This window comes from Perognathus longimembris, chromosome 4, assembly GCF_023159225.1.
Source record: "Perognathus longimembris pacificus isolate PPM17 chromosome 4, ASM2315922v1, whole genome shotgun sequence".
Lineage (NCBI taxonomy): Eukaryota > Metazoa > Chordata > Mammalia > Rodentia > Heteromyidae > Perognathus > Perognathus longimembris.
Genome location: NC_063164.1, coordinates 25,760,955 through 25,783,187, shown reverse-complemented (window position 1 = coordinate 25,783,187; position 22,233 = coordinate 25,760,955). Strand labels below are relative to the sequence as shown.

At 38.8% G+C, this 22,233-nt stretch overlaps 1 protein-coding gene across 3 annotated transcripts in view; it reads left to right on the top strand.

Moving 5' to 3' along the window:
* Pard3b (par-3 family cell polarity regulator beta) overlaps nucleotides 1-22,233 on the top strand; it is a 993,253-nt gene that overhangs the window by 803,097 nt on the left and 167,923 nt on the right. For all 3 annotated transcript variants that reach the window (XM_048344902.1, XM_048344903.1, XM_048344901.1), the window contains one exon: nucleotides 8,508-8,810. In XM_048344902.1, the coding sequence (XP_048200859.1) occupies nucleotides 8,508-8,810 (303 nt within the window). The remainder of the gene's footprint in view (nucleotides 1-8,507; nucleotides 8,811-22,233) is intronic.

The following is a 22,233-nucleotide window of genomic DNA, read 5'->3' as shown; positions in this document are numbered from 1 at the left end:
AGATCCCCCAAGGAATACATTTTCAGGGCATTTGAAAAAATTTGTTTATGGGTGAAGTGTTACATGATACTAAGGAATCATTATTAATTTTAAGTAGGGTGATGGCATTATAATTTTATAGTAAACCATTTACAATTTTTCATATGCTTTCCAAAGGGCATAGGGAATAAATGACTATGGTTTGCTCACTAAATAATTTACCAAGATTTGAGCAGAACAATGGAAATTTCTTTTTAAAAATTGTCAAAATCTTAATAATTATTAAACAAAAAACTGGGTGAGCACAAATAGGTAGGTAGGTTGGTAGGTAGATGGTAGACAGAAAGACAGACAGAGAGACAGACATAGATAATGAACATAAGAATTTACATGAACATAATGAAATTTTTCATTACATTAATTTTTTAAATATGATTGTGTTTAGGTTATTTTTAGTCTAACATAAGTGGTAGAAACAATAACACTGAAGTCAAACACCTGGATAGAATTCAAGAATCCATATCCTGCCATTTGGTAAATGTGAGCTTGCAAAGCACTTAACCTCTCTGAACCTCATTTTCCTTTTCTGTAGAGCTGAGATTTTTGTACATTGTGGAAATTAAATCATGCAATCAGGAGAAAATAAATCACAAATATTATTATTAGTGTCTATTCTTTTTGAGATGAAATGCTAGATTGGATGATCTCTCATATGCAGCAAAACTTCCCTAATTAGGGTGTTTAGAAGGCAATCTTAATTATACAATTATGAGTTTTATGTTCTTTGAGATTTCGTTTTTTTTTCAGTACTGGGGGTTTGACCTCAAAGGCCTTCTGCTTGCTATTTTTCCCTGGATAGTTTTAGGATAAGGTTCCCTCCCTTCCCCCAGACTCACCTCCACCCAGCCCTCATCTGAGCCTGCTAAAGGCTTCCTGTAATGACTGGGATCCCAGGCACACTCTTCTATGTCCATCTTATCTCCATGGAGACAGAACCCCATAGACATTTCTGTCCAGATAGCCTGATACCTTCATCCTCCCTTTCAACTTCCCAAGTAGCTAGGATTACAAGTGTCAGACCCCCAACTCTGGGCTAGAAATACGTTTTTAATCCACTTTTATTTTTAGCTTATGTCCCCAGCCATTTCCCATCTCCACTGCTATGCCTTCTCCCACCGCCTTCTCTCACCTGAATCATTGTAATAACTCCCAACTGGTCTCTCTAGTGTTTGCACACAGCATCCCACCAGCTGTTATCTATTCTCAACACACCATCAGAGAGATACGCTTACCAAGTAATTCAGATTATGGCAATTCACCGCTCCAAACTTCCTATGAGCTGCTTATTTCACCGAGAGAAAGAGCCGGGATCCTACCAGGTCCAGCATAATCCAGGTCTCCGTTTCTAATATGGCCTCTAGTTCTCCACATTGGCCTCTTGGCTGCTTTCAGCACTTGCAGCCTCAGAGCCTTTGTGCCTGCTGTGTTCCTATCTGGCATACATTCCCCCAGTCATCACTGCAGTTAACTCTTCTTCAAGCCTTTTGTTTGACAGTCTCAGGGATCCACGTGCTGGTGGCTCACAACTGTAATCCAAGCTACTCAAGAGGCTGAGATCTGATAAGGGTGGTTCAATGCCTGCCTGGGCATACAAATCCATAAGACTCTTATCTCCACTTAACCATCAAAATGCCAGAAGTGAGTGGCTCAAGGGGTAGAACACCAGCCTTGGGCAAAAGAGCCATGCAAGAGTATGAGTTCTCAAGTTCAATCCCAACTACTGTCATGAACACAAATACAAAAGTTCTCAGGGGTAGTTTTCCGCATCACATGTTTAAAAGTGTAGCCTCCAATTCCTACCAGCATTCCATTTCATTCTCCTCTCTACTACTTAATAAAAGTTTATTTTTAGTGTTTTATTTAGTTACCTGTACTATTTTCCCCTCCTCTAATTAGAATAGAAATTCTCTAAGGACCACACCTAAGAAAAACCTAAACTGTGTAGGTACTCAGTAAATATTTGTTGAATGACAAATACAGAAACTCATAAGAGATATATAAAACAAGTTGTCTAAGGCTTTACAGGATGTATTTATGGATCAAAAGGAATGATTTGCATTTATCCACATCAGTAGCTGGCCTACAAACTGGTACTTTGGAGGTGTTGAAATTGCTGAAGAAAGGCTATGTTTTCTTAAGAAATTTAAATATTTTCCCAGCAGTGGTACATGTTCCAATCATTTGTTAAAATCACAACCATTTATATATATATATATATATGGAAAAGAATTATATAAAGTAACTGGGCCCAGTGGTTCATGCCCACAACTCTTTAAAGGAAGGTTAAAAAAAACACCTAATATTTTCACCAAATAGGCAAAAAAGAAGCTTCTGGTAAGTAACTTATAAAGGAGATAAACTGAAGATTTTCATTCACCTTTTCAGCAAGAACACTCTCATATGAAAACACATATTTAAAATTCTCAAGGACATAAAACGAACCATAATTTTATGTCTAGGAAAACCAGCTTTCAAATATAAGAGGCATAATTTCTATCTACTCAGGATGGACAATCCCCATGTTTGCTTCTTGAGGAGTCTGGAGGAAGGTAACTACACATTCATTGCTAGAAGAACTGTTGATTTTTATTACATTCATGCTTACTTTCACATATAATCTATGTAGGTACTTGTGGAGCTACAATTAAATGAGTGTTGAACAGAATGTAACTATAGCTTGGAGCAGCTAGGTGTTGTAACAACATAGGTGTAGTACAAAATCAGGATTGGAAACATGATAAAGACAGTTGCAAACATAGCTTATTTAATTCTAGCATTGTTCGTTTACAGGGAATACTGACCTAATATAGATGTGGTTATGAAGAGGAGGGAAGCCCTAAAAATTGCTATGGTTTGAATAAAGTTTAGGTATGTCCACCAAAGTTTTGTGTATTAAGAACTTAGTCCTCAATGTGGTGGTGGCAGGTGGGACCTTAATGAGCCTCATGGGGATCCGTAATCAGTCAGAGGGCTTTGTGAGAGCCAGGCCTCTCTGACTTTCTATTTCGAGATGAGACCTCTCTCCCTTCCACACACACTCTCACCATTAGCATCAGCTCTAAAGTAATGCACCCGGAGCAGCATCCCTACCTTATCCTGTGCTGTAATGTTTGGGTTTTTAGCATCCTAAACTGTGAGCTTTTCTCTATAAAGTTAACCTGCTTGGTATCGTTTGCTGTGTAGTAGTTGCAAAGCATTATCAAATCCTAAGCCCTTTTGAGATATATCACAAAGGTCTATGTCTTGATCTGAATGATACCTTCAAGCACATTGGCTTTATATAAAAGTTTTTCTTTAATTTGTGGCTTTTTTAGTACAATTTTCTATATTTTTATTTATTTTACAATCGAAGGTGAAACTGACACAAAATTGTGTACCTATACCAGATTGAGCCTTACAAAGATACTGTACAAAAGAGACTGAAATAAAATTATTCTCAAATTTCTATAAGGTTCATGTAATACAAATATGCCAATACCCAAGATTTGGGTGAGGCAAATTCTATTGGTTCCTTTTATTTTATTTTACTAATAGAGAACAGAGATACAGAAATTCAGACAAAATATATCTATAGATTGAGAATTGCATAACTCTATAATATTTCAGAAGAATAGAGAATTAACTATATAATCGAATTAAATGTAATAAAATAATAAAATTTAATATCGAATATAATAATCAAATTTTTATGATTTATGTAATACAAATATGCCAATACTCAAACTTTGGGTGAAGCAAATTCTTTTTATACCTTTTTCATTTACTAAACTTTTTACTATAAAATAGAACAAAGATACAGAAATTCACATAAAATAAACCCATGGATTGAGAACTGCATAACTCTCTAATATTTCAGATGAATGGAGAATTAACTCTATAATATTTCAGATTAATAGAGAATTTACTAGATGTGTAAGTTGAAGAGGAGACAAATTGTCAAGGTTAATGTGGTTTTTAACCAGTCTAGTCCTTATCCTAGAGAAAATTGAAAGCTGAACACCTGACTAATGAAGAGTACTCTTAGTAAGAGCATTTCATCGGAAGGTAGCAAGGACAAGCTCAATCTGCAATGAACTTCTAATGAGTTGACAATGGAGTCATTAAAATTCAGTTGGAAGGCAAGAGATATTTGCTGGCACATCTCCTTATCGGCCTCTTATTCTCATTAGTGATATTATTCATATCTTATTAGTGTATATAATATTTATAATTTTATAACTATAGTTCTTGTAGATGTTTAGCCTTAGATTTGAATGTACATAAACGTATGAAAACATTCCCAGAGACATTGTCCGAAAGCTTCACTAATATCTTAGGTTGCTTTTTACTATGATACTTAAAAATGGACAATTTATAAAGGTCAGCAATTTTAGCTGGAAATCCAAGGTTGCTTCTGAAAGCTAGATTTTCAACACATAAATTTAGGGGAGAAAGGAGTTCCAGCCAGAACAACTAGATTGAATTGTTCATTTTGACTCAATTTTTGATTGATTGGTTTTTCTTATTAAATAGTTCTTCCGTGATGATTCAATAAGCATTAACAGTCCCTTCATTTTTCGAATGTTTTTCATTGTCTTTATTCATGTTTGAAGTCAGCATGAATTTGCTTGAATTTTAGATGACTTCTTTTCTACTTTTTAAAATAGTATTATATTTACTATTTACAGTTAACTCTATTATTTTCTCTCTTATTACATTTAGTTTTTAAATGTTTGGTTCACCATTAAGTTGACTTCATATCCCACAGTATTTGAAATTTAAATAAAAGAACATGCCAAAATACACAGTGATCTAAGGTCACCGCTAGCTTCAAAATAATTTTTGTAGCAAGTTTGGGAGTTTAATTTCTATGGTCTCTGTTTAGAGGAGCAGTTTATTCTGTTAAGGGGGCAACCTGCTCCTCAGCAAAAGTCTCCTAGATAATTGGTTCTCTTTGACAAATCCCAGTTTATCTCTACTGTTCTGCCTTTTAAAAACACCGCAGGTTGTTAATTCCTCCTCCTTCTCATTTTACTTCCATGATTCCCCAGGACAGAAGACTGTTCAGACAGCATAAATTTCTTCTAGTCCTGCCACTCCTTCACAAACTCCAGATTTTAGATCCTCCAGGACCCTAGATCTTCTCTTTCTAAGTACAATCTGCCATCTGTGTTCCTTGAGGCTCTGCCCCCTTATCTTTAGAGAAATGTATTCCTGTCTAGAGTTATAAACATCTCTCAGCTCTTGGCATACTCTCCCTTTTGGGCTAAGTCCAACGTCATTGCAAGGTATGATGTTGTGGCCATTTTCTAATTCCATTGTAATGAATTTTCCTTCCAATTTCTCAGTTGTTTTTTCATGTAGTATTTCAGAGAGGGAAATGGAGTTACTATACTTTTATCATTAGAGAGTGGAGACACCACAGTAATGCTCTTTAAAGAGGATTATTCTATAGCATCCTCTTAGCATATAGATTAAATTGGGATGGGGTGATATATCAAAAACTCTTAGAGCAATCTAAGCTAACACAGTCAATAGAATTTTCTGCTGTGAAGGAATTCATGTATATCTGCACGGTCCAGTTCAGTGGTCACTGAACATATCGCCATTGAACACTTGAAATGTGCTTTGTGAAACCAATACAATGAAAGTTTTTATTGGATTAAAATTAAACTTATAGTGCTACCCATCGCTAACAGTCACCATATTGGTGACAGTGCAGATCTAGACAATATAAAAAGCTTGAACACTAGACTGTGGCCAACAAAATAGAAGTAAAAGAGGGCAGTGGTGTTAAGGACAAAACAAACAACAATGTTTTCAAAGGAAAAAATGAGAGAAGAGGGAGAATTAATAAGTCAACGATAATGTGCTCAAAAGAATGAGGGACCCAGTTGTGCCATGAAATGAAAAAGGGGATATTATCAAGGGGTACTTTGGAAGGATAGCTATTTTAAGAGGATGAGTTCCCAGTGATAAAGAGATCTCCAAATAGAAATGCCTAGAAAACAATGAGAATTCTCATACTGAATTGTAAGTGGGGGCAGTCAGAGCTACAAAAATAAATTCTTTTTCTTTGACACTCTCTCTTGAGAGTCTCTTCTGCCTCCACACACCCCTTTTTTCAGAGATTGTCTTGTCCTCCCCCACACGGAGAGACCCTGATATATGGCATAATAATGATGGTTCAAAGAAATTACTATTTCACCTACTGAGTGATTAATATGAAATTAGTTACTGCAACACTCAATGGTGCAGAGACAATTGAGGAAGAAAGCGGTTTTGTTTTAGAGAGGAAAAGTACAAGATAAAACATTGCTTTGCATACACAGTATAGTTTTCATCTGAGATTCCCTACACACTCAGCAAGCTTAATTAATAAGAAAACCTCCAAATAGAAGAAAGAGGAAATAAGGAACACCAATCCCACTCTCCTATGGCTATTTCAGAAACTCAAGTTTGGAATGTCCCTTTTCTATGAATGCACAAGAATAGCCCCCATGCAGTAGCGATACAATATTCATCTTACTGCTGACTGATTTCTCTTGAAGGCACCCCACTTATGAGGGAGAGAAACTACACATCATCCCACCCTCTAGCTGTATTGATGTCCTTGGCTGTATTTTCAATGGAAATAATCCATTCTTACCATCTTAGGGCAGCAAGCATACTCTGATAATCAAGTATGTACCATCCCTGAAAAGATTGTTTTGTTGCAGAATGGAGCAGGTTATTATCTTCTTCATGAGAAATTATTCAAAACAAACATCATGAATCTGGGACTGATGTGCATTGCAAGTGGACAGGCATGGCCCCTTAATGGGTGCAATCTTCTGTGCAATCTTCTTTCCACTTAATTCAAAACCCCTTGGAGGTGCATGCTGTTTTATACAAAAATATAAATTCTTCTAATTACTTTGGTATAGAGTACATGGTTTGGCCTAGTCAGAAGACATGTATAATGATATATACTGGGCATTGATTTTCATCTGCTGTGACTTGAGGATAGATGCTGCCTTTTCGTTCCATGCCTTCATACTCTTGTTTTGTTGCTTTTTCTCTCCCCCTACCTGATTTCTCCTCTTTTCTATTCAAATAAATAAATAAATAAAATCCTGTCCTATCACAAGAGAAAAAAAGTAGCTAGAGAGATCGTGGCTTCTAAAGATTTTGTCAAATGGTTTGATGTTTTGTAAAATAAAACTACCATGCACAAGAACTACTGTTTTTGTTGGAAAAGGAGATTATGCTAGAGAGTTTCAGGTTTTGTCTTGTAACCCATCCAAGCCTTCCCTGGGTGTCTCCTGGCATACACAAAACTGCTACTTCTTGCCTCTCATCTTCTCAGAGTACAGGACGTCAACTTTATCCCCATTCTTTCTCGACTTGTGTTAACCACATGAGTCAGCATCATTCCATATATCCTGTACTTCATTTGCACAGGGATGGAGACTAGACCCCTTCCTAATTAGTGCCAAGTGTCTCCTAACACCATCCACATCCTCATTGTCCAGTAAGATGCCACACTGACCTTTCCATCCTATCACATGACTGGGAATTGAGGAAAATGGATCTAACACTTTCCAAATTAAATGTCAAATTCTCAAAATTCAGGTGGATTTGTATGTTTTTCTGCTCCATCCGCAGCAGTCTACCCAGTGGCACTGATTAGCAGTAGCATTTTGTAATATCACTTAAGGCTTTAGCACTGTGGAGTTCTGCCAGTAATGGTGTTTAATTCACTTATATGCGCCAATTCATCTCTGTCAGAAGCCTATTAATTTCTTCATTATTTTACTCTGTCCCTAGCCCCTATATAATGAGACACAATGGTCCCCATTTGTGTAACCAAAAACTTAGAGTCTCTTATAAATTACCCTTGATGCCACTGCTTTTAGTGGCCTGACAGTTTCTGTATTTCTTTTTCATATTTAAATCAATTTTGGTGAGCTCTTTTCTTTAGAAGAATACACTGGAATTCTAGGACTTTAAATAGCAAAGTCATGACAAAAAATGTTAAGACTCTATCAAGATATATTGTATTCATAAACTGCTTCTTTGTTAAATGCAAATCCTTTGTACAACTACTTAAAGATATTTTTATTTAAATAAAAAAGTCAGATTTTGATGATCTCTTTAACATGCAGCCCTATCCTAAGAAAGACTTCCATAGCATTATACTAGAGATGCACTGGTTCTGTAAATATTTCTCATTTATTGGGAAAGACTGATATCAGCTCAGTCATCAGTGAGTACATGTCAAAATACCTATAGCATTGCTATCAAAGCAAAGATCCTGTGACAAATAAAGGTCAGAGATATAAAATTAATCTTCTTATGCGGCTGGCATTTGTGCATGGTGTGGTCTTGAGTCAACAGAAAAGTGACAGCTAAGTGTCTAGCAAGAGTTAGCACATTCATGAGAATATTATGTTGTGGCAGCCTATGAAACTTACATGCATTTCTGCTACTATAACATTTTTTTTCAGGATTGGAGCAAAACATCAGGAGCTAAGGGAAAAGCAAGCGAGAGTTCTTGTTGACTATGCTACGGGAGCAATTGGATCAGTGCATGACATGGATGATGATGAAATGGACCCCAATTATGCCAGAGTGAACCACTTTCGGGAACCATGTGCATCAACAAATGTCTTTAGGTCTCCATCTCCTCCGCAGGCTGGACCACTCGGTTACCCTCGGGATGGCCGTGCACTATCTCCAGAGAGAGACCACTTAGAGGGTCTCTATGCCAAGGTCAACAAGCCATATCATCCACCAACTCCAGCTGACAGGTAATGTGACCTAGTGAAAGATGAATGTTGTTTTAATTCAGTAAGTTTCAAATCATCGCCACTGCTGAAAGAGATAAAAAATACATCCTTCAATATATTAAAACTGAAATGACTTGGTGCCCTAGACAAGTGCTCCACTTTGACCTGTAAGATAGTAACCATCAAAATTAAAACAATAGGGCTGGGGATATGGCCTAGTGGCAAGAGTGCCTGCCTCATATACATGAGGCCCTGGGTTCGATTCCCCAGCACCACATATACAGAAAATGGCCAGAAGTGGCGCTGTGGCTCAAGCAGCAGAGTGCTAGCCTTGAGCAAAAAGAAGCCGGGGACAGTGCTCAGGCCCTGAGTCCAAGGCCCAGGACTGGCCAAAAAAAAAAAAAAAAAAAATTAAAACAATAGTCAGTTCAAAGATGGTATGAATGAATGGTAGTAGTTGAGCTCATGGTACAACGGGGAGCAATTTTTGCAAGAATATTGTAACCGAAAAGTAATGATGAAAACTTGGAAGGAATATTGTCCTTTTTCCTAAGACCTCTATTATAAAAGGCTTTTACAAGAAGATGACATGGCACTTGGAGGTAAAGAATCAGAGAAGCAAAAATGATAACTTTCAAGTATGTATAATTGAAGTGGAATTATAGATAGCTGGGTAAGTACAGGGCACATTGAAAAGTAACAATGATAGTATTTTACTCAAGAAAGCTGTGATCCTCTATAGATATTCACGGCTGACCAGAGGTAGAAAAGAAGATAATCTTGGCAATAGGCGTTTGATGGAGTAGATAAAGATGGGAGGTGACAAAGTCTAGGATCTTTAGATTTAGCAGCTAAAGAGAAAAATAATAGGACCATCTGTCAGTACAGTTGAAGTAGGAAGAGTACAGGTGATTTTAACCCCACCTCCTGCCAGATGGAAAATGCCTTCTCTCTTGAAAGGGTGATCTGAAAGAGTTTTAGTAAATAAGCATGGATAGGTGACCCTTGGAATTACATATGCAGAAAGCAGGTTGACTGACCTTGCAGCTTGAAGTCTGGAGGGAGGAGGCAGGAAGAAAGGTACAAAGTACTCTCATTCTAGATGGAAAGAAGAGTCATTTTCTAGATTTCTTAGGGTTCTGACAACTACCCAGTCCCTATTAGTAGCCAGCTTTTGCGTGGTAGCATGATCTATTGCATATGTTTACCGTTTACATTTCCCCAGCTGGGTGATATTATGCACTTTCAATTAGGTTGGGGAGAGGAAGGGAAATCATGGCATTTTTATGCAGACTGCAAAGTGTAGCTTCACAAGACTGATTACCTTTCAGAGCCTTTCCAATAACCAAGTGGGAAGGAAGGAGCAATTTTTAATCCTTACTGTCAAGCTTCCAGGTTGATAATATTAAAGAAAGATGGTCAAGTTTTTCTTAGGAACAAAACAAAAATATAAATTCCTATGACTGTGTGATATGACTATAATATCTAAACTGCTAATTCAGGAATTGATTAAGGTTGGCTTTTTTTTTCTCCCTTGCCTTTATATAAGGTTGGATTTTGTCATGCAAATGATAATAGCATACTCTTCTAATCTATTCTGACCTAAAGCTTGATCAATCTTCCTTTTCCTAAGTAAAAGAGGTCTCTGTAATCCTCTTTGTATATGTCTACTGCTGAGCCTCAGTTAGTAAGGACAGTTTCTTGGTAAAGGTCTCCTAATATGAAGCCAGCATCACCAATTACTTACTTCATGGAAATAAATAGGATAAATTCTATAAGAACAGGTTTTCCAGTCAAATGCACATAAGGAATTGTACCATAGAAACAGATTTCCTTACTGTAATCTTCTTATAGGTTCACTATACTAGCATGCATAGTAAAGTGTCTATGAGAACCACAATGCAACAGACACTCACTGTGCCCCCAAATTTTATCATCTAAAGCTGATTTTCACCCCCCAAATCTTACATTTATATTTATGGCATTTAGATAGGTCAGCTTTCCGGCACTGTGCCAAATTACCTGAGATGAACAATTTAAAAGGAGGAGTGTGAGGTCCGGATCTGATGATTTTCTATCCCTCTCTGTTGGCTCCATCTAATTAATTCTTAAGAAATCTGTTGCTAGCTAAGAGGGGAAATTAACTATTAATAATTTCCTTTTTTAAAAAAAGTTTTGATTTTGTCATTTCTAAGGCCATGGTCAGACAGAACATCATGGCAATAGCATGTAGTGAGTAACGAATGCACTTCACTTCATGGCAGCCAGGAAGTTGAGGTGGGGAACAAAGGCCAGGGGGAACGATGTGTACTTCAAGGTCATGTCCCCAGTGGTATGTATGCTCCAACTAGACTCCACTGTCAGAATAGTCCTATGAACTCAATAGTCCTATGAACTAAGCTATGAACTCAACAGATTAATACCTTGATAAAGGTCGAGTTCCTATGACATAATCATGTCTCAGTGTTCCTACTTCTAAGCTCTGCTGCTTGATCAAGGATCCAGTCTTCCATGCTTGAATACAGGGGACATTTCATACCCACACTCAACAGACACTATGCAGGACATGGTTTCCTAAGTGAATTTTTAACTATGCAGATTTGGCCAGGAAAGAATTTTCTTAGGTTAATCTTAATTACAGACCCCATAAAATGCTATCAAGAAAAAAATAATTATTTTCTGCCCTGTCTAAACATATGAGTAGATGATAGAGTCTTACTTTTGGCTCTGGCCACTTTGTATTTAATAAATGATCTGACACCACTTTCAGTAGGTTTAGACTATTGTCATATTTTTGGAAAGCCGATCAAAGGGTGGCATTATAACCAGAATTATTCTGTTCTTATCTTTAATTACATTTAAAGTCTGTGTTGCTCCTTTTTCTTGAGGTCTCCAAGCAAGCAGTTTTTGTTGGCACAGAGTAAGCTTTTCAATGATGTTAGCTAGCTATTAGCAGCAGCACAGTTACTATTACTACTACCTGTCCTTCATCAACGAAATTCAGAGCCTAGGGAGTCAAAGAAGAGTTCCTTTGGCATTGTCCCTGACAGCATCTGTAAGCAGACACTGCATTTCTAAACCTTCCTTGAATTACAATGAAAGGACACCATCATTTACATTCAGTCAGCATTTCTGTTTGACGCCTACTGTGGTCTAAATACTATAGAAAGCCTTAGAAAAGATGCAAAGATGATCACAGCATGGTCTCAGTCCAGAGGAGATGTTGAAATGGGTAATTTCAACATAATGTAAGAAAGAGAAAAGGAAGCTGTTCTTTCCTAATTGTGCCTGAACTAGTCTGGAAAGGCCTCCAAAATGTGGTGATGCTAGAGCTGACTCTGGATGAATTCATAGCATTGACCAGATAGAGCAGGATAATTATTTTTCTCACAGTACAGTCTTACATGCACAATGCCCAAGTGCCAGGAAGAATGTGCATGTTAGGGCAGCTCTGAAGCACCCAGAACAGAGTGTGGGTAGGAATGGAAATGATGGAAATGAGGCTGGATTGCAAGTTGGAGTCAAGTTGTGAAAGAATGGGTCACGTCTTTTCTTAGTACTTCCTGATTCTTAGTAACTGGAAGTGCATATCTGAAAGTGTTCTGAAGACAAGCCTGTATAATAGGCTCCGGGAGAATGAGTATTTGCATGTAGGTATTGATGTATTTCTGAATCCTGAGGACAGTAAGGCCTATTAAAATGTCTTAACTAGAGAATAAGCTGAAAGATTTTTATTTAGGGAAAATAGTCCTTCTAGCTTGATGGCAGATACAGAGGAAGATGGCCAGCCTGTGAGACCAATTGTGTGCTGATTGCAGTAGTAAGAGATGACAGAGACTTGGAGCAAGAAAGTGAGCTCTGGACACAAGAGGAAATAGAGCAGCCCAAACCCTTAGCTTACAACTAAAGGAACAACATTTAGCAAGTGCCTCAGAAATGTTCCACAAAGGTAAATGACAGAGAACTAAAAGGAAAGTCTGAGATTTGGCCACTAAGATGTTCCCTGTTAACTAAGGAGAACAAGGTCAGTGCCTCAGAAGAAGCAGAGGGAGATTGGCAATGAGAAGAAAATTGATAGGGAGGCAAGGACTTAAGAGAGTGAGCTCAGTGGTAAAGAAGCCACATTGTAGAATGAAAAAAGACTCCATCTTTCAAGTTCTATCTGTGGCAGTATGTCAGAGGCGTAAAAAAATGCAGACACCCTTCAGAACAATCTCATCATATCACCACTCACCACAGGAGGAGTGAGACCAGGCTGCAGTGGTGAAAGGGCTAGCTGAGGGCTGAGCATGGAATTTCCCAGGGCCAATGGCAAGTCCTCCTCCCCTGCTTCCTGTAAAAGCAAGGGTGGTAATAGGGGCCTTATAATGCTGTGATAGTTAAACTCCATTTTATATTTAGTATTGGGGCTATCTCCTATTCGTCTATTTCTAGTTCAGAGAACCCACAGTCACCTCTCCTTGGAGGTGACTTTGGTATGGTCCCACCTTGCTTCTAGAGTTAGAACTCAATTTCCAGCCCTCTTAAAGGAAAAAAAAAAAAAGACTGTACACCTTGGTTTGGGCTTATAAAGGATTCAGCTGTAAGTGTGATTGTGGTTTTAATAAAATCCCTGCCACAATGACAGAGACAGATGACTGCATTTGTATAACACTGGTCTTTCCAGGATTTGAACATAGCCAGGGTTAAGTCATGCCCTCCCATGGAGCCCGAGAGCTCTTGAGGGCAATAACATAGTGGCCTTGTCCTGCAATCTTGTCAGCCCAGCATGTACAGGGTGTGCATGGTAGCTGGACACTTGTATTATATGTTTGGATGAGACCAGAATAGTCTCAAATGGTAATGCTTGGGCATCTGATTCAGTTGTTGTTTTGCATTCATTTTGTGATAGACTGTTTTTTTAGACAGCATCACACTACATAGCACAGACTAGTCTAGAACTTAAAGTCTTGTTGCTTCAGCCTCCAAAGTCCTGGGATTACACAACCTTGCCAGGCTAATGATTGGACATTCTTGACTAGAAGTTGCCAACTGTGATAACATACATACCTGGTATCAACATCTCGAAATATGTGTGTTTGCTCCTCAACAATAGATACCTGTTTAATAAGCTATGTGTGGGGGTAGAAGCATTAATCAAATACAGAAAATAATTATTTTAAACATATTATTTTTAAAAATCAAACCATCAGAAGAGGTTCTAATACTTTTTCTGACCTTAAATGGAGTATATACAGACAGCCCAATTGGAGATCCTTGGTCTCAACTCCTGGCCCCATTGGGGTTGGTGGGTGGGTGTCTTGCTTGACCTTGTTCACCTCTGTCTCCCAAATTCTGGGACCAGTGTTACTCTAGATGAAGTTTAGGAATGCACTTATGAATTGTTTAATGGAATCCTAGAGTTGGGCAGAATCATCATTGGCCACCCTACTCATCACAGACATGTTCTCCCCAAATCCCTCACAAGATACCATATGGTTGATGTGGGCAGTCTTCCAGTAACAAAAGTTCATGAAGCATCCTCCTTCACTTTTAGATAATTCTAATTGTTACAGAAATCAGGCCAAATGCTGTCTGTCTAGGTATAGCATCTCCATCTATCCTGATTCACCCTACCTGGACACAGAAGATTAATACATTAGAAGATTAGTCACATTAACAGCCTTTCAGATTGTTAAAGTTATCTCTATGCCCACCTTCATTAAAAAGCATTTTCTAGACCCCAGATGTGTGCCAGGATCTGCACACTGAGCATAACCATTCCTTCCACATCAATTCCCAATTTTTAAATTTATTTATTGTCAAAATGATGTACAGAGGGGTTAGAGTGTCATATGTAAGGCATTTCTTATCAAACTTGTTACCTCCTCCCTCATTTTTCTCCCTCCTTCCCCCTTCTCCATCCCCCCATGAATTGTACAGTTGGATTAGGGCATATAGTTTTGTTGCATTGGTTTACCTTTTACCCTTTGTCTTCTTATAATCCACATCAGTAGCCTGCTCAGTGGCCATTTTCTGAGACCTCCATTCTATTGAGTTTATGCTAAACATGGCCACCAGGGGCCTCATTTCAGATTTCACCAGATGACAGGAGCATTTACTTGCTGATATGGCATTTGCTGATACATCAATTGTCATTCCCTTATATTATAGGTTCTAAATAAAAATTCTATTTGTTTTCCATTTGAGTAACCAAGGTAGCTCCACCAATCCCATACAGTATAAGGAATCTTGTGTTGGCAGAATCTTTTTTTTTTTTAATGCAGAATGCTCTCTGAATCTAAGTAAAACATTTATAATAGGTTTTAAGCCATGCATAGTGGTATATACCTGTAGTCCCAGCATTCAAAGGGAAGAGATAGGATGATCTTGAATTTGAAGTTAGCCTAACAAACACAATGAAAGTTTGTTTAGAAAGAAAAATTCATTGGGCATGAGTGGTTTATGCCTGCAATCCTAGCTAATCAGGAGGCTGAGATCTGAGAATCACAGTTCAAAGCCAGCCCAGGCAGAAAAAGCCAATGAGACTGTTGTTCTCCATTTAACTATCAAAAAAGCCAGAAGTAGAGCTGTAGCTCAAGTGGTAGAGCACTAGTTTTAAGCAAAATAGCTCAAGGATAGCGCCCAGGCCCTGGCACCAAAATAAAAGCAAAACCCAAATTATTTGTTAGATTTATCCCATTGCTGTAACCAATATAGATATTTTAAACTATTGGTTTTTGTCTGAATATATTACCTATCATTCCTAGGCTATGACATTCTCATATTTAATCACTGTGGGCTCATCTATGTCATTGGTAAGATCATTGATCAATGTCAAGTGCAATCCCTGCAACTCATTGCTTGAGACCTCATTAATCAGCACTCTTTAAGATCCTTACTTAGCTATTAATTTATTCTACTATTATCTATTCTACATGCTCCAGTTCATCATGAATGTTGTGGAATATTTGGTCAAATATCTAACTAATACAAATATCATATTTGTGAGAATCTCTTTATTTACAATCTGGTAGTCCTTACCAAAAAGTTGATTTTCTTGCTCTAGGGTAATTTTAGAGATAACCCTTTTCCTTTTCCAGGTATCCACAAATAATGTGCTCATTTAGACTTGGCCATAAAAATAGGACTTTCTATGGTACAATGTAGAACTAGACTTTTAGTGTCTGACTTAATACTTACTGACTAAATTATGGAAGCTGTGAAAACAAAGAGCAAACTGCACACAGCTCTTCAATAGTTCAGCTGAATGGCCTAGGTTTTCTAGTATGTATTTAACAGTGCCTGGAGGGAATTTTTATTGTGCATCTGCTATACTCCATAGCTAATACAAAAACTTAGGAAACAATCTTCACCCTCAAGAAACTTGGTCTGAGACTGTCTCATGAACAAGTAATCAGAGCATACTGTATACCATTAGAATAGAGGTAGATATAGGATGTGTTGAAAACGTCTTGAAATTGCAAATGCTTTCAAATTGAAAAAGATTTGAAACTGTGGATTGGTTTTTCTAGGACCTTGATTCAAGTGTGTTAATCTTGTACTCCTTCAAAAGTCTTCTTAATTTCTATGCTGCAAAGTGGTCACATATCTACTATGGGTTGTTTATGGCCTAAATGAAATTAACCCACTGACTGTCTCAATAAATATCAACCAAAACTCTTCAAAAAGTTTATTGGACAATATAGTATATTACTGGGTAGTACATTAAGAATGTTATTGGGGGCTGGGGATATAGCCTAGTGGCAAGAATGCCTGCCTCGGTATGCCCGAGGCCCTAGGTTCGATTCCCCAGCACCACATATACAGAAAACGGCCAGAAGCGGCGCTGTGGCTCAAGTGGCAGAGTGCTAGCCTTGAGCGGGAAGAAGCCAGGGACAGTGCTTAGGCCCTGAGTCCAAGGCCCAGGACTGGCCAAAAAAAAAAAAAAAAGAATGTTATTGAGGAGCTGGGGATATGGCCTAGTGGCAAGAGTGCTTGCCTCGTATACATGAGGCCCTGGGTTCTATTCCCCAGCACCACATATACAGAAAATGGCCAGAAGGGGCACTGTGGCTCAAGTGGCAGAGTGCTAGCCTTGAGCAAAAAGAAGCCAGGGACAGTGCTCAGACCCTGAGTCCAAGCCCCAGGAATGGGCAAAAAAAAAAAAAAAAAGAATGTTATTGAGGGGCTGGGGATATAGCCTAGTGGCAAGAGCGCTTGCCTCGTATACCCGAGGCCCTGGGTTCGATTCCCCAGCACCACATATACAGAAAATGGCCAGAAGTGGCGCTGTGACTCAAGTGGCAGAGTGCTAGCCTCGAGCAAAAAAAAAAAAAAAAAGCCAGGGACAGTGCTCAGGCCCTGAGTCCAAGGCCCAGGACTGGCAAAAAAAAGAATGTTATTGAACTAAATATTGATATTGAGGAACTTGTTGATTATATCTTGCTTCCTTTCAGTCATGTGTTTGGGAACATGTTAGATTCTATCTCATCCCTGGTTCAGGGTTCATGATTAGTCCTTATATGCAGTTTATTGCAACCATCAGAAACAAAAAGTACAAATAGAAAAGCAAGTGGAGATAAAATAGAAGACATCTCAGTTCCTTTTACATCCATCCTGTCATCTATATAAGTGAAAAATGCACGGATACAATAGGAAGATACTTTGACATTGTTTTTTTTTAAAACCATAAAGTTATCTTTCTTTCTCATCACTTGAGTGTCTATTCTGTTTGCAGTTGGCCTAATACTTGTTCACATAATGCCCTGCCTCAATTTTCTCTTGGCCTAGATGAACTGTCCATAACACAGTTGTTTGGTTGCAAGCAACAGAAAATCCAACTGACCTTTATGTCTTACCTACTAAGGAGTTCAGATATTCATAGCTTTATCAAATAGCCACTCTTAGCCTTCTTCCTTGCCTTCCTCAGTGATCGGGACTGGTCCAACACTGCTGATGCACCATAATTGTAAGATGGCAATGGGAGATTTTAATCATGTTCATGGCTTTTGAAAGATTTCCCAAAAAACTCCTACAACTTCTTGTATATAAAAGTTAGATGAAAAGATCACTTATACATGTGCATGGATATTGAGGAATGGTGTTTCATCTTGCTAGGACACAAAATCAAGGGAGACAAAAAGGAATTATGAGTAGCTTTTAGGGAATCATTCTGTGAACTTCACTATAAAGACTACCTCTAGATGCTTCCTCTCCTACTTTACCTTTACCTTCCCTTTAATAATGCAAAAGCTATAGATTAGAGGCAGATAACACTTTGTTCAAACATATTCCTATTAATTCCCTGTGGGAGGCTATTCTTATTAGATATACTCTCTTTTATAGCTCAAATGGAATTATTTCCACCTGAATAATTTCTAATATTAATTATGTGTGGTAACTGGAGGACATACACTGAAAAGATAAGAGCAATGATGGATATAGTGTTAACACAAAGCAAAGTCTGAACATCTGAGTACTAACTTCACAATATACTGTCAAAACAGTCCAGCCTGTCATTGAAGTTGTGACTTGGTTATTTACAGCCCCTGTAGTGTTTGTCCCCAGTGTCCTTGGAGATTTTTCCAGTTAATTTTATTTTGTTTTAATAGTATTTTAGCTCGTACTTCTGACTCATCACTTTGTAGGAGTTGGTGTATAGGAACTTGAGCAGTAAATACAGTAGACTTCTTAAGGAGCTAAGTTTTAGTTTCTACAGAGCCAAAGTGATCTCATTTTAGTTTGGAAAGCTCAGTGATAAATGCCAATTCCACAGAGATTTAACTCATCAATTGAATGAAGCAATCAGACTTTTTCCCCTTAGAACGAATTAGCATCAAAATCTAAGTGGCTTAAACAATAATGAGGAGTCTCTTAATGAAAGAATATCAATGACCAAATAAACGCTGATAGTAACATATAGCATTAACTCTGCTTTTTTTTCATCCCCTCTCTATTTAAAACTTGATGTTCTCATTATTTTTTTTCCATGTCCTGAGAGCCCTACTTTTGGGACTCTGCTGGTTATAGCAGACTGAGTTGTCAGCTTCCAAGAGCAACAGATGCAGAGAGATAGTCCCTCCCTTTTACTAGTATGAGCTAGGCAAGGAAAGCTGATTTTCAGAGATCAACCACTTAGAAAACCACCTCCCAGGCTAGACTCTAAGACCCAACTTGGCATGATTGACCAATGCTTACCAAAGATTATGCTGATTTTTAATGCTTTCATTCAAGCATAGACCTTAACATGTACAGAACAAAGTATTTGGACGTTCAGATCTATTTTTTTCTAGATAATTTTATTCATTAAGAAGAAGTTGGAGGGGATTGCAAATGATCCGCATTTAGACATAAAGTAGCACAAAGAGATTGAATAGAAAAAGCGTTTCCTGCCCTGCTAAAGGTAAAAGTTGACCATTTAGAACAGGAATGGAGTTAAAGATGAGCAGACAATGCCAAGGGAATACATAAGCAGGGCACTGCATTCATATCTGGCTTGTCTAAGAATTCTCCTCTAAAGAACATTAATCAAGTGGGCAGGTGACCATTACAAAGGCCCAAAGAGAATATGTGGTAGAGCATTTGGGAAAACCACATGTATTAGAACTGCAGGGAAGTGTGTGAGTCAGGGCAAGCTGGAGGCAAAAGATGAAGGCCAGTATAGTTCATGTTATTGAGGGACCAAAGCATTTGGACTAGCTCAAGGACAGTGACATGCTCTGATTTACGAAGATGACAGAAATCGTATTTTACATATGAGAAACTGGATACTTGCAGAAATTAAGAAACTCACCTGTGAGGAAAAAGGTAGTAAGTTGGGAAAGTGAGAATTCAACCCAGGTCTGACTCTAAAACCTGTGTATAAGCTTTCAGCTATGCTAGGATTTTTTTTTTCAGGCTTTAAGTTACAACCTATTACTGTATCTTGAGGTTAATAAAGTGTGATCGGTGAACATGTTTTAAACAAAACAATAGAAAGGAATGGAAAAGCGCTATAACATAAATCATAAAAACGTAAGAGCTACTTCATATTTTGGTTCCAGTTAGAGATATAAATTGTGAGCATGTGTACGTCTACAGGGCATGTGGACATGTGTTCTAGAACGTGATATAGCGTTTATTTCTCATTGTAGATTGCCATAAAAAAGTCTTGAAAGTCCTTAAAGAGGTTTGGAGCAGTGTACAAAGTGTCTTAATTTAGGCATAAATTTTTATATAGAACATGCATGAGACCAGAGCATCCCAGATGCCTCTGTAGGCAGTTCAAGTTCAGCCTGGACCAGAAGGGTGTAAGAGATCTCAATCAGTAAGCTACGCCTGATGTTCCACCTCTATGATACCAGCTACAAGGAAGGCTGTCGGGGTCCTTAGGCCCCAGCGCTCTCCTGGCCAGCGGGAGAGGTGGGGAAGCGCACCCCAACCAAGGCGATCCAAGAAAAGGTGAAAGGTGGACTAATCGCCCGCACCCAGCCCCCTTTCGCTGGAGGACAATCAGACAGCTTGGGAGTTGGTCTCACAATCTCAGTTTATTGGGGAGGAGTCACGCTCTTAAAAGGGCCAGAGAGCGGCAGGAAGGGAGGGGTGTAGGGTACCTAGCTAGGGGCTATGAGGGACGGCCTGAGCTGTCCATTAAGGGTGAGGGACCAACCCTAGGAGGCGGCCTAATTCTATGTCACAGCCCACAGGACCGCCTCTGGGTTCACCACCAGACTCCATCTTGGCTACACGTGATCTCAAGGCTGGCAGGCAGGGCTATCTAGGACCACCCCTTTTGGTTTCCAGCCTAACAGCCATGCAGCCCCAGGGCTGGGAAAACAGGCGGGGCCAGCTGATTCCCTCTTAATGATGCAAGGCATGCTCCACTGAAGGCTTTGTAAGAGAATTGTGGTACACTGTCAAGCATGGGGAAAAGTGAGACTTGATCTAAGAAGTTATTAGAATGCAAAAGGGGCTGGAGCCATGACTCAGGTGGTAGATTGTCTACTTAGCAAGCTCAAGAGTAAGGTCCTGGATTCAAACTCCAACACTGACTTTTTAACAATTTTACTTAAAAATGCATGTTTGAGCTGAGGGATGGTGACTCAAGCCTATAATCCTAGCTACTCAGAAAGCGGAGATCTGAGGATCGCAGTTCAAAGCCAGCCTCGAAAGGAAAATCCATGAGATTCTTATCTCCAATAAATTACTCAGAAAAAGCCAGAACTGGTGCTGTGGCTTACATGGTGGAGCGCTGCTAGCCTTAAGCAAAAGAAACTCAGGGATACCTTCTAGGCCCAGAGTTCAAGCCCCAGGACCTGCAACAAAGAAGAAAACGAAAAGGGGAAAAGAAAGGAAGTGTATGTTTGCCAGCTGCTAGTGGCTCATGCCTAGCATTGTAGCTACTCAGGAGCCTGAGATCTAAGGATTATGGTTCAAAGCCAGCCTGGGCAGAAAAACCTGAGATACTGTATCTGCAATTAACCACCAAGCTAGAGGTGGAGCTGGATATCAATGAGTAGAGTGTTAGCCTTGAACACAAAAGCTCAGAAACAACATCCCCGCCCTAATTCAAGCCCCAGGACTGACATCAAAAAATTTAAAAATTAAATATCTGTTCTTCCTCACCTTTCAGATATTTTTCCCTCTTTCATCATTTTTTTCTACCTTCCTTCTTTTGTTTTTACCCACAAGTTATTTGTTGCCATTTATATACTAAGCACACTATTTAAGACTGAGGGGGCTACAGAAACATATCAGGAGCCTTAGGCTGTGGCCTACTTCTCTGTATCAAGTGAGGTTTGCATTGATCTACCCTGATCACTGTGAGCCTCTTGTGACCTATAGTTTGCGTTCATCTGTTAGGCTGTGTGACATACTTTTCGTTACACAATCTTTGCTGATTCTCAGGACAGGATCCAAAGTACTCTATTCGTAATATCTGTATTTAATGCAGTGCATAATCAAGAACAAGCCACTGTTAGGTCAATTACTTTCTTGTATCTATCTTTGCAAACAATAAATAATCAGTGGGATGTGAAAGGGCAGTAAAAGATAGTTTTAATGTTAGCACTCATAAATATCCAACATCTTATGAAGATGTTTTAATATTGATATATGATAGAATACCTATCCCTTCTAGAGAGCTGCCTAGAGTTATATACAAATCCATTCAGAAGAGAAGCAAGACTCATTGCCGACTTTCCCTCAGTCCTGACCAAACACTCTGGATTTTCTCAAATGTGGCTGTTCCTCAGCCTCTCACTTTCCCGACTGCCAAAAACTCTAGGTAGGAACGTGGACTTGCCACATCAAGCTCATGCCATGTTCACCCCAGAGCAATGCCTAACTAGGTCTCCTTATGCCATCCTGCTGCCTCATGCTGGTCTCCTCACCCAAAACCACCCCCAGAGGACACTGGTCAGGTTATGTGCACCCCACACCAGGGGCGAAAAGCACAGCGTGTCTTCTGCCTCCAGGAAAAGTC